The sequence below is a fragment of the Gekko japonicus genome, unplaced genomic scaffold (assembly GCF_001447785.1).
Source record: "Gekko japonicus isolate JY-2015 unplaced genomic scaffold, Gekko_japonicus_V1.1 scaffold411, whole genome shotgun sequence".
Classification (NCBI taxonomy): domain Eukaryota; kingdom Metazoa; phylum Chordata; class Lepidosauria; order Squamata; family Gekkonidae; genus Gekko; species Gekko japonicus.
Window position 1 is genome coordinate 101,204 of NW_015160221.1, and position 13,354 is coordinate 114,557.

General features: G+C 46.6%; 1 protein-coding gene across 1 annotated transcript in view; it reads right to left on the reverse strand.

Annotated features, from left to right (window-relative positions):
- The window catches only part of PRDM16 (PR domain containing 16), a 325,812-nt gene that overhangs the window by 42,236 nt on the left and 270,222 nt on the right, over window positions 1–13,354 (reverse strand). The window contains exons 6-7 of the mRNA XM_015411108.1: window positions 12,539–12,737; window positions 1,850–1,997 (exon numbers count right to left, since the gene is read on the reverse strand). Coding sequence (XP_015266594.1) covers window positions 1,850–1,997; window positions 12,539–12,737 — 347 coding nt within the window. The remainder of the gene's footprint in view (window positions 1–1,849; window positions 1,998–12,538; window positions 12,738–13,354) is intronic.

Consider the following 13,354-nt stretch of genomic DNA (forward strand, 5'->3'; position numbering starts at 1 on the left):
TTCAGCAGAAGGCCCACAACACCCTTCAGGGATACTGGGCCATCCACCACGAATGGGTGATCACTCTAGGGACCTCTATGACTTCCCAGAGTCCTTCTGTTTTATGCTGGGGAGGGAGCACTTGGAAAGTTCAGAACACAAATTCTTTCATGCTCCTTTCAGTCTTGCCCATTACGACAGAGCCTAAAACAGCATGGAAGAGTTGTGTTCCATGTGAGTAACGTGCGCTTAGTGGGGGGGGGGGTACAGGAGGGCCATCTTGTCAAGGGCCGTCAAATCTGGAGCTACTCCTGGTCACAGGCAATGTTAAAAAAAGGTAAAAGGTTCCCTTGCTCGAAAGCCAATCAAATCCGACTCTAGGGTTGCGGTGCTCATCTCCGTTTCAAAGCCGAAGAGCCAGCGCTGTCCAAAGACGTTTCCGTGGTCATGTGGCCGGCATGACTCAACACCAAGGCGCACGGAACGCTGTTACCTTCCCACCGAAGTGGTACCTATTTATCTACTTGCAATTTCTTGCTTTCGAACTGCTAGGTTGACCAGTTTATGATTACCTAAGGTAAGTCAAAAGTCTAGTAGCACCTTGAAGATGAACACCATTTGTGGCAGGGTAGGAGCTTTTGTGAGTCATTGCCCACTTCTGCAGATCCATGAAGCAGCGAGCGGTGTCTCATGAAAGCTGCTCCCTTGCCACAAATTTTGTTAGTCTTTAAGGTGCTCCTGGACTCTTGCTCTTATCTACTGCCACAGACAGATTCACACGGCTACCCATCCCGATCTATCTCTGAGGGAGGGCGTTTATCTGCCTCAGATCCTGTGAAGAGTTTCAACCATGGAAGGTCCCTCAGGGCAGGTATAACAGATACACCCTGAGAAGAAGGTGTGCCTCGGGGGGGGGGGGATTTGGTAATCTTTACATGAACAGAATATGAGTTAAACACCCCCCCTTTTTTTTGCCATCACATCAGAGGCGATTTATGTATGTGTATAAAGCGCCGCCAAGTTGCAGCCAGTTTATGGCAACCCAATAGGCTTTTCAAGGCAAGAGATGAACGGAAGTGCTTTGCCATTGCCGGCTTCTGTGTAGTGACCTTGGATTTCCTTGGTGGTCTCACATCCAAATAATAAGCAGGGCCAACCCTGCTCAGCTTCCGAAATCTAATGAGATCAGGCTAGTCTGGCCTATCCAGGTAAGAACATAAGAACATAAGAGACGCCAATGTTGGATCAGGCCAAAGGCCCATCTAGTCCAACACTCTGTATCACACAGTGGCCAGAAATACCGGGTGCCATCAGGAGGTCCACCAGTGGGGCCGGGACATTAGAAGCCCTCCCAGTGTTGACCCCCCCAAGCACCAAGAAGACAGAGCATCACTTGCCCCAGAGCCCCTATCTAAGGCCGAAGCACTTTGCAAGTCTGAGGATTGTTAAACTGAAGTAACTGTAATGACTTGTGCCTAATGACATTTTAGAAGTCCTTGAATGGATTTGGGATCACAGGCCTTTCTGTTCCTGAACAACCCTCTTTTATTGCAGTGGGACCTTCTCAGGAGTGGTTTCCAAACTATCACTGAAGTTAGAGTCCAGTGGCACCTTTAAGACCGACAAAGGTTTATTCAAGGCATGAGCTTTTGTGTGCTTGCACACTTCTTCAAATACATTGGAATGGAATAATAAACCTTTGTCCGTCTTAAAGGTGCCACTGGACTCTAAATTTGCTCTACTGCTTCAGACCAATACAACTGACCACCTGGGACTATCACTGAGTTCTTGGCCCGCAAATGGGTAACTCTACCCTACTGTGCCAAAATTGCTCCCCACTGCCATGTGACATTTGGTGATGAAATCGTACCTTTACACAGTTTTCACATTCAAATCGCTTGCCACTGTCATGTGACATCTGGTGACGAATCAGGTTTGATTTCCAGTTGAAGGCCTTGGGGCACTGGTCGCATTTGTACTCCCTTTCTTCAGTGTGGATGATCATATGTTGCTCCAAGCTGTTGGACAGAGAGCCAAGCAGATATATATGGGTATGCAACTCTGGTAATTGGTAACTGAGGTCCAAAGTACACTCTAGAGAGATTCATCTGAAATCCTCCTCACTCTGATTGCTCCTGCCAGATTACCGGGTCTTTCTGTTTGTGTGAAGAGGAACTGATGCATTAGGAGTCCTGTCTTGTTCCTTTCTTAACTTCCAAATTTGTTTCCAAATTTCAAAGAGCGATGTGCATGCATAATTTATTAAAGCTTTTGGTTCCTTCAGCTCATGTGCAGCTCCGCCCCCCCCCCCCCCCTATTTTATTGTGGGACCGGAGAACACTTAAAAAAAACAAAAAAGCAATCTTGATGAGGCTGTAAAATTGGTTGTGCTAAAGTTTTTTTTTCCCTGCTGAGTTTTAGCAATCCCCACGTTTTGTGAAATGTGGTCTAGAAAGAATCTTGTGCGATCCACACATGATTAAACAAAGCTTGTGTTTTTTGTAGTGTTTTATTAATGTGCATGTGCACATTAGCAGCACAAAGGGGAAAAGGTGCAAACAAACTGAAGGAATTGAAAGCTGAGGCACACGGTCTAGAATGAAATTTAAACTGTATCCAGATTGATGTGAAATGAAGGAGAAGTGGATTGAAGCACAAAGTGAAGCTCAGGAGTGATAATGGAACAGAATAAGGTAAATCCACAAATCTTTATTACACATCTTAAATGGAAATATATGATTGGATCTTCGGATGTTTATATTTTTCCTTAGCAGCAGGCATGGCTGACTTGGGCCAAACTACACATTTTGTGCTCTGTGCTGTGTCTGCCCCACAACCTGCCAAACCACTCACTTCGAACACGGAACTCCCAGCAAGTTTTGAAACTTAATTTTCAGATGTGTGTGGGCCTAATTTGGGCCAAACTATGGTGCACAGGCAAAGAAGAAGAAGAAGAAGAAAAGTTGGATTTATATCCCACCCCTAACTTGGAGTCTCAGAGCAGTTTACAATCTCCTTTCCCTTCCCTTCCCCACAACAGACACCCTGGGAGGTAGGTGGGGCTGAGAGAGCTCTTCAAGAATTACTCTTGAGAAAACAGCTCTGAGAGAACTTGTGACTGACCCAAGGTCACTCCAGCTGACTGCACACGGAGGAGTGGAGAATCAAACCTGGCTCTCCCAGATTAGAGTCCACACTCTTAACCACTACACCAAACTGGCTTACGCCTTCCTCCTATACTCTTTTCTGACTTGAAATGGCCCTGGGGACCAGCTAATTGCCCCATTATGTGTACTGAAACATTTCTGTCCATATGTGCCAATGGTCAAAACCTAGTTTCTTTAAGAGGCAACTTGCAGCTCATTGGGGCCTTTTTAGGTTGAAAAAATGGCATGTGGGGAGGTTTAAGCTCCTCAATCAGGTCTTGCTGCATCTGAAAGTTAAATTTCAGCATAGAACTCCCAGTGCATGTCTGGTTCAATAGGACCTGGGCCTATAATGCTTCTGATCCATTTCAGAGCTCCCTGTCTGTTTCTAAATAAACATAAAGACATCAGGAGAGGGGAGCATGGATTTCCCCTTGCAAAAACCCTGAAACTGACAGGTTTGCCATAGGAGAAACCTCTATACCAGGGTGACAAACATAAGGCCCGGGGTGGGGGTGGGGGCGGAACTGGTCCATCCAGGGCTCTTATGCGGTCCACAAGCAACTGGTGCAAGGGCAGCAGTACTGGGGAGAGTGGGCGGAGTCACTCCATTGCGGCTTCAGCATGGCCTTGCAGTGAGGATACACCAGCTCGGAGCTGTCTTTTATATAGTGTCTATCTGTGATACCTGGCATTACATTTTATGGCACACATGGCCTGGCCCGACAAAGTGACATTTATTGTCAGTTCTGGCCCTCGTAACAAATGAGTTTGACACCTCTGCTGTATACAAATCCTGCTGCTGTTTTAATTAGAGAGTGCCCTGCTTAGCATTCCATCTGTGACACTAACTGAAACCCCCGTATTGAACATGTATTTATTTAGTGAAACGATCTGCATACTGCCTATCAGCCTAAGAGGTTTTTGAGGCAGCTAACAATAACAACTTGAATTAAGAAACAACTTATTTGAAAAACACTGAAAATTTTCTGCATAACATATGATGCACTGACTCAGTAATAGTAACGATCTACAGCAGGAAAAAGGGTAACATTAACCCAGACAAAAGGAACAGAAATGCCTTAACCTGGTGCCTAAAGTTTCACAGGTTAGTGCCAGGCAGATAGCAATGTGAAGTGCTTTCTTCAATCAAGGTGCCACTACAGAGAAGGCCCTGCCTGTAAGTGGCCATCAATTCTTGCTTCAGTAGGTGAGGGGGCATAGACCAGGGCCTGCAAAGATGATCAAAGTTGGCAGGTAGGCTAACGGAGGAGGAGGAGGAGGAGACTGGATTTATACCTCGCCCTTCACTACCCAAGGGAGTCTCAGAGCGGCTTACAAACTCCTTTCCCTTCCCCTCCCCACAACAGACACCCTGTGAGGTAGGTGGGGCTGAGAGAGCTCTGACAGAAACTGCTCTTTTTCAAGGACAGCTGTGCCAGAACTACGGCTTCCCCAAGGTCATCCAGCAGGTGCAAGTGGAGGAGTGGGGAATCAAACCCGGTTCTCTCAGATTAGAGTCCGTGCACTTAACCACTACACCAAACTGGAGGCAAGAATGTCTCTGGTGGGTGGTAGCAACAATGCTGCAGTTTTATCTTTGATGTATTTTAATTCATGTGTTTATGTTTTTAACTGTGTACCTAAAAGGTATAGGTAAAGGTTCCCTTGCTCGAAAGCCAGTCGAATCCGACTCTAGGGTTGCGGTGCTCATCTCCGTTTCAAAGCCGAAGAGCCAGCGCTGTCTGAAGACGTTTCCGTGGTCATGTGGCCGGCATGACTAAACACCAAGGCGCACGGAACGCTGTGACCTTCCCACCGAAGTGGTCCCTATTTATCTACTTGCAATTTCTTGCTTTCGAACTGCTAGGTTGGCAGGAGCTGGAACTAGAGACGGGAGCTCACTCCGTCATGCGGCACCCGGGTCTCGAACTGCTGAACTACCGACCTTCCACAGCCTGCAGTTCAGTGTCTTAACCACTTGAGCCACCGCAGCTCCAACTGTGTACCTACTTGAGACTAAAAGAGATCTTGGGGTTGTAGTGGAAAGCTTGATGAAAATGTTAACCCAGCATATGGAAGCAGTGCCTAGAACTATCCCACACTAGGTATTATAAGGAAAAGGACTGAAAATAAAACAGGCAATATTGTAATGCCCTTGTATAAAGCTATGGAATGGCTTCATTTGAGATACTGGGAGCAATTCCGGCTGCTGTATTACAAAAAGGATATTGCAGAACTGTGAAAAGTACAAAGGAAAGCAACCAAGATGACTAAGGGCTTCGGGCATCCTTCCTATACAAAAAGTCTGGAAAGTCTGGGACTTTTCAGTTTAGGAAAATGGTGTGTGGGGGAGAGACGATAGAGGTTTATAAAATCATGCCTGTTGTAGAGGAAGTGGACAGAGGCAGCTTTCTCCCCCCTCCCAAAATATTAGAACTTGGGGGCATCCAATGCAGTTGGAAAATAGATTGAGGATGGACAAAAGGACATACTTCTTTACTCAGTAAGTAATTCAGCTGTAGAATTCCCTGCCAGTGGATGTACTGATAGCTTTAAAGGAATGGAGTTAGACAGATTCATGGAGGAGAAGTCCATGTGACTGCCTGTTAGCCATGGAAATTTCCACATACAGAGGAAGCAAACCTATGAAGACCAATGCTTCTGGCAGCATCAGGGGAAAGCCTCAGCCTCGCACCTGGTAGGCCACTGTGTGAAAAAGTATGCTGAGCCAGATGGACCACTGGTCTGATCCAGCAGGCTCTACTCATGTACTTATTTTGTAAGCCACCTTGGTGTGCACACCTGAACACACGAAACTGCCTTGTCCTCGTTTCCTTCAAGGTGAGTATTGTCTGCTCATACTGGCAGTGGCTCTCCAGGGTCTCGGGAAGAGGTCTTTCACATCACTTACTGCCAGATCCTTTAACTGGGGATGCCGGAGACTGAACCTGGGACCTTCTGTGTGCCAAGCAGATGCTCTAACACTGAGCCACAGTGTCGGCACTTCTAAGCAAGATACAGCATCTTTAGTTGTCCATGGAATCCAATTGGACAAACTGGGAAGAAGTACTATCGTGTAGCAACTAGCCTGTCAGACTAGGTCTGGGGAGACCTAGGCAGAAATCCCCACTCTTCCAGGAAGCTTGTTGGGTGATTTGGGGACAGTCGCTCTCACGCCTCACCTACCTCCGCAGTGTGGTTGTGAGGGGGAAAATGAGGGGAGAATCACATATGGAATCCTGAACTCCTTGGGGAAAGGGTGGAATAAAAACTGAACGAACACGTTTGGCTTTCCTACAGTTAGTACCTGACAGCAAGTTGTTTGGAAACTCATCTGCATGGTGGTGGGAAACGCTGTCGACTTGCAGCCGACTTACAGCAACCCCGGAGGGTTTTCAAGGCAAGAGATTAATAGAAGTGGTTTGCCATCGCCTGCCTCTGCACAGCAACCCTGGACTTCCTTGCTGGCCTCCCATCTGTTAGAAGTGAAGGACTTTGCCCTGTCTCTTAGCCTCAGACTTCAGAGGGGGTCTATAAGAAAGTCAGAGAGATAGGGATGCCAGGACACTGATCATCCTTCCCTTCTACTGCTCTGATACTATCCCTTTGATGTATAGATTTGTACTCTCAGGGAATCTTCCTTCCTTCCTTCTGATCTGACACTTTCTCTCCACACTGTGCTACTTTTCTCCACCTTGGCACCATGAGGGCAAAACGTACCTCCGGCATCTCCATCCATCCTAGCTAGTTAGACTAGGTTAGAATCCACCTCTACTCTATCCTGTCTAGAATTGAGTTCTTTACAATAAAGGGCTCATATTAGTTTTGCAAAGGTAAAGAGTCTCTGTGTGTAACTTTATTTCTTGTCAGCTAAAGAGTCTCTGTGTGTAAATTTATTTCTTGTCAGCACACACAAACGAGATACACTCTGCTGCATTACATGCCTTGCAAACAAATGAGATACACTCTGCTGCATTACATGCCTTGAGCACTCTGCTAACCTTCACCATCCAAGTACTAACCAGGACCGACCCTGCTTAGCTTCTGGGATCTGACAAGATCAGGCTAGCCTGAGCCACCTGCACGCAGTATTGCAAGCATTAAGAATAGCATGGAATGTAGCTTTGAAAAAAGAAGAAGAGATCCATGGTGGAAAAAAAATCCTCACTATTGTTGTAGAGGCGCTTTTGGTTCTCAACAAACACTGTTGTTAATAATGGGTTGAGTAGCACACATGGCCACTCACCAAGTGGCAGCATGCCACCCCACACGTGGAACTATTTGGGAAGCTGGAGGCTTGTGACAGGCTGTCAGACAGTGAAGACTGTGAAGGATCCATGATGGTGGAAAGTGCCATCAAGACACAGCTGACTTCTGACGACCCCGTAGGGTTTTCAAGGCAGGAGACATTCAGAGGTGGTTTGCCCTTGCCTGCCACTGCCTAGCAACCCCTGTCTTCCTTGGCGGTCTCCCACCCAAGCACTAACCAGGGCTGACCCTGCTTAGCTTCCAAGATCAGATAAGACGGAGCTAGCCTGGGCCATCCAGGTCATGGCACAGGATCCATAGTACGAAGCATGATCCTTTGCGCGTCTGCTTAGAACAGGGTTGGTGTCTTGGGTCAACACTGTGCTGGGCACCTACTGAGGTCTGTGGTCTGGCAGAGGGCCCACAAGTGACTGGAGATATTGGGCCGGTCTAGCAAAGCAAAAGGGAGCCACACTCCAGGCGCCCTAAGGCAAAGCGTGGCGTGGAGTAGCAACTGACTCATGGCAACCCCATGAAGTTCTGCCTCATGCAGTTTTCAAGGTAATAAATGAGCAGAGGTGGTTTCTTACTGCTTTCCTGTGCACAGCGCAGAATCATAGGCTGCGACCACTCACATTCAATAATCCACTTTCAATCTGCTTTCAATGCACTTTCCAACTGGATTTTTTACAGTGTGAACGGGCAAAATCCAGTTAGAAAGTGCACTGAAAGTGGATTGAAGGTGGATTATTTAGTGTGTGTCATCGCAGCCTTAGAATCATTGAGTTGATAGGGATCTCCAGGGTCATCTAGTCTAACCCCCTGCAGGAAATATGCAGGAAATTCACAGGAAGTATGCAGGAAATTCACAAATACCCCCCCCATGCCCACAGTGACCCCTGTTCCATGCCCAGAAGATGACAAAAAACCTCCAGGATCCCTGGCCAAACTAGTCTGGAGAAAAATTGCTTCCTGACCCCAAAGTGGCGATTAGCTCCAGCCTTCCTTGGGAGGTCTCCCATACAAGTGCCAACCCTGCTTAGCTTCTGATCTACGGCGAGATTGGGCTCACCTGGGCAGCTACCCCTTTAAAACCGGGAGATTGCCCCAGAGGCCACTGTGACAGACATGGAAGGAGTTGCTAGGACTGTCTTACGTTAGGAGGAGCCGAATGCTGACTTTCTCACATTCCTGTTAGACCCCACCAGATGGCAATAGCACTAAAAGGAGAGCAAAAGCATTGAGATCCACTCCCTGCAGCTTTTCTGCAACGGGTCTGGAAGGGAGCTGCAATGGGGGTGGGCATGGACATACAGTTCCCAACCATCCATAAATATGTGCATCTAGGCCAGACTCAGAAGTTGGGTTCCACTGAGTTCAAAGGGGCTTGCTTCCAAGAGATGTACGGGATGTCGTATGAGAGAGCCACTATTTGTATGCCAAAGGTCCTAGGTAGGGTGTGAAATGCCCTTGGGTATTATGGAAAATGTTTTCTTCTACCACAAAATTCTCCAGCTGTTTCACCTGAGCAGCCCTTCCTCCCTGCAAATTGCTTTGAACTCCATTTCAGGGAAGGCTTGGCCGACATATAGCAATACTCATTTGCTTCTTTTGAAGCTTCTTGTGAAACTTGAACTCATCCCTATTTATCTATGCAATGGACCACTTGTCTTTTTAAAAATGCGGGGGGGGCTACCTTTGGTATATTAGAACATGCTCCCCCCATTTCTCTTCTTTTTCTTTATAGCTGTAAAATGTTTCATGTGAAAGGGTCAATTAAAATGCCATATTTTAATCCACTCTCTCCCTTTCTAGTGGAGATCCTGGCAAGGTTTTCTCTCCAAAAGACAAGATATTCATGCTTTTTCTGCTGAAGTGATCATGTTCCTATTTTCATAGGCAAGAGGCCCATAATTTCCCAGAACAGTTAATGTAGCATTTGAAAGAAATACAATCAGGTGCTAACACACTTAAAACGTCAGGAACTTTTCTTAGTTCTTAACTAGGAGATTTTCCCTTTCACTACCTGGCAGTCACTCTACAGCCTGAAGGATGAAAGCAAGTTGGCTCAGAGCCCCTGTAGAAAAGGGTTACCCCTCCTCCCCTCCAAACAAAGATGACCAAATATTCCCTATTTCATTTATGCTATGCCCACTTATATTTTTTACTCTTTCAGTTCTTCACTTCTCACTTGGTTTTGGAGATTTGTTTATTGAGTATGCCTGTTGTATAATTATATGTGATTCATATGCAGGGTTCTTTATTATTAATGCACAAAGAATGCTGAAAAGGGCATATATCTTATGAGAAAATGTGATATGAGCAAACAAGAAACAATTTTTACAAAGTAACTCTGGTTTGTTTTGCGCAAGAGAGAAGCAAAAAATAAAAATGGGACCTGGAAGGTGAAAAAGCAAGGATGAAAAATTTGAGATCATTTCTACCAATTAATGCATTTTTCTTCCCCTGAAAGATTGGCCTTTTTAAATTGCACAGATACCTGTAACCATCACCTGCCCTTTTGGCCAGGCTTCTGGGGAAACTACCCGTATTTGGTTAGAAATGCCACTTAATTTCTACCATAAGTTCTAACCACATTCCCCCCCCCCAATTTTTTAATGGCAAATGTGAAGGTTTCCTGGTGTCAAGTGAGAACACCAACTAAAGGCATTTTGTTTTGTTTTCAGGACAATGGATAATTAAATGTCCCCTTTGCTATTTTTGCTCACTATGGCGAGGGGGGGGCAGAAGGGGTTTCAACCATTCCCTTGTATCAAGTTCCTGACCTGAAATGGCCTGAGGGGTGCTCTTTGCCCATTGGAGGGCTGCATGGGTCATTCCATCAGTGTACTTGATCTGGGAGACCTTGATTCAAATCCCTAGTCTGCCATGGAACTTACTGGGTGGCTTTGAACTATCACAAAGCCTAGCCTGCCTTACAGAGTTGTTGTGAGAACAGTATGGCTGAAGAAAGAACAGTGTCTGCCACCAGAGCCCCTTGGGGTTTGGCTGTGACAAAAATGTACTAAGACAGGTAGATATACAGTCAGACAGAGGCCTTCTGAGGCAGACCAGAAATCTGTTGAGTAGGGACACCAGATTGCCTGCCTAGTGAGCAACCTCTTCCGAATCCAGGGCCCTGTTGCTGCTTTTCACTCCAGCAGAAGCAAGAACCTCCATCATTTTAGGGGTTAAGATTTTACAGTTTTTAATGTCTGATCTTATTGTTCTATAACCCGCCCTGAGCCTGTTTGTGGCAAGGGCAGTGTCAATCAATCCAGTTACCTTTATTGGCATGTTACCCTTGCAAACCCAGAGAAACCACGTACGCGGTCGGGTCCGCACGTGGCCATGCGAATGGCCCAAGCTTCACTTCCAGAGACAATAGCCCAAATGGATCCTAGGGTTCACCTATTGGACGGCTAGGATCCGAGAATTGACCTATGGGACTTGGGTGCACTGTAAATATCCTATCACGGGTGTGGCGGGTGTGGTTTGCTACGGGGATATAAGCCGGCCTCATGCGAATGGCCCAAGCTTCACTTCCAGAGACAATAGCCCAAATGGATCCTAGGGTTCACCTATTGGACGGCTAGGATCCGAGAATTGACCTATGGGACTTGGGTGCACTGTAAATATCCTATCACGGGTGTGGCGGGTGTGGTTTGCTATGGGGATATAAGCCGGCCTCTGGCCCGGCTACTCCATCTCAAGTTCTCTATATGCACGAATAAAGTATGAGCTGAAATCACTCTGTTATGCCTCAGTCTCAGTACTTTATAGGCAGGATAGAAACTGAACCAAATAAAATAAAGAATAGAAGGCGGGAAGCACTGTTGTGACATCACTTCCAGGGGTACCTGGATGTCACAGCACTCTAGGAACTCCCCCAAATCTCTATGTTTTTACCACAGAGATCAGGGGATTCCTAGAGTGTCATGGTTTGCGTACTTTTCAAGAAGCAAGAACCTCCGTCATTTTAGGGGTTAAGATTTTACAGTTTTTAATGTCTGATCTTATTGTTCTATAACCAGTGTTGTAACCCGCCCTGAGCCTGTTCATGGCAAGGGCAGTGTCAATCAATCCAGTTACCTCTATTGGCATGTAACCCTTGCAAACCCAGAGAAACCATGTACGCGGTCAGGTCCGCACGTGGTCATGCGAATGGCCCAAGCTTCACTTCCAGACAATAGCCTGAATGGATCCTATGGTTCACCTATCGGACGGCTAGGATCCGAGAATTGACCTATGGGACTTGGGTGCACTGTAAATATCCTATCACGGGTGTGAATGGGTGTTTGGGTGTGGTTTGCTATGGGGATATAAGCCGGCCTCTGGCCCGGCTACTCCATCTCAAGTTCTCTATATGCACGAATAAAGTATGAGCTGAAATCACTCTGTTATGCCTCAGTCTCAGTACTTTATAGGCAGGATAGAAATTGAACCAAATAAAATAAAGAATAGAAGGCGGGAAGCACTGTTGTGACATCACTTCCAGGGGTACCTGGATGTCACAACACTCTAGGAACTCCCCCAAATCTCTATGTTTTTACCACAGAGATCAGGGGATTCCTAGAGTGTCATGACATTACTTTCTGACACTTTTTTTTTGCTCTTGCTGGAGTGAAAAGCATAATATGGTCTACTCTGCAGAAGCTCGATGGCATTAGGTCATATTGGGCCTCTTGAACATACAGCATGTGTTCAAGCAGGGTGCATTGGTGGCCCCCCACTTCCCCTTTCTTCTGACACTTTTTTTTTGCTCTTGCTGGAGTGAAAAGCATAATATGGTCTACTCTGCAGAAGCTCGATGGCATTAGGTCATATTGGGCCTCTTGAACATACAGCATGTGTTCAAGCAGGGTGCATTGGTGGCCCCCCACTTCCCCTTTCACTTTTAGCTAAGGTTGCTAGAGGGTAGGGCTGCCAGATCCAGGTTGGGAAGCTCCTGGAGTTTTGGGAATGGAGCCTGGGAATTACTGGAACCTCAGTAGGGTACATTGCCACAGAGCCCACTCTCCAAAGCATCCAGTTTCTCCAGGGAAACCAATCTCTGTAGACTGGAGATAAGATATAAGTCCAGGGAATCCCCAGGTCCCACCTGGAGGCTGGCACCCCTACTTCTCAGCACCAATGAAGGATGTTGATTGGAAAGTCATTACCTGTATTTGTTCGGGAACATCCTCTCACAGTCTTTGCACTCATGGACTTGCCCGTCAGCCGCACCTTCTTGCTTAATCTCCTCGCTCAGAGACTCGTAGAGGGAGCTGACGGTATTGCAGGAATATTTCTTGTGCCGCCTCAGGTCCATCTTTGACTGGAAGAGCTCGTCACAGTCCTCGCAGCGAAACGTGTGCACTTCTAGGAGGCAGTAACGACACAAGCAAAGAACACTTGGTGTTCAGCAATGGGGGAGCAACGGGAGGAACGGGATTGACCGAAGGACATTTCTTGACGAAGGCTCCGGCCTAGTTTTTGCACTGAGGTAATAAATGTTGGCCCGGGCTGCACCATTTTCAAATGGCAAGTGAGGGCTCTCGTAACAGAATGTTGCGCTGTGTAAAAATGTTTGTGGGCCCTAGAGAACTAGAATTTCAGGGAAAAGACATGCTGATATATTTGTTTTAATGTGCAGGGAATTTTCCATATGGAGAAGCATGTGACAGCTAGTATTGCATTGAGGTTAGAGTGTCAAACTAGGATGTGGGAGACCTGTGTTCATCTCCTCATGGTGCCATGAAACTTATAGGCTATCCCAGGGCTAGCTGCACTTTCTCAGCCTAATCACAGAATCATAGAGATGGAAGGGACCCCAGGGTCATCTAGTCCAACCCCCTGCATGATGCAGGAAATTCTACCTCACTGAATTATTGTGAGGGGAAAAATAGAGAATGGGAGTAACATGTATGCAACCTAGGATTGCCAGGTCCCCCACCTGGAGGCTGGCATACCTAATGCCACCCTAAATTCTTTAGAGG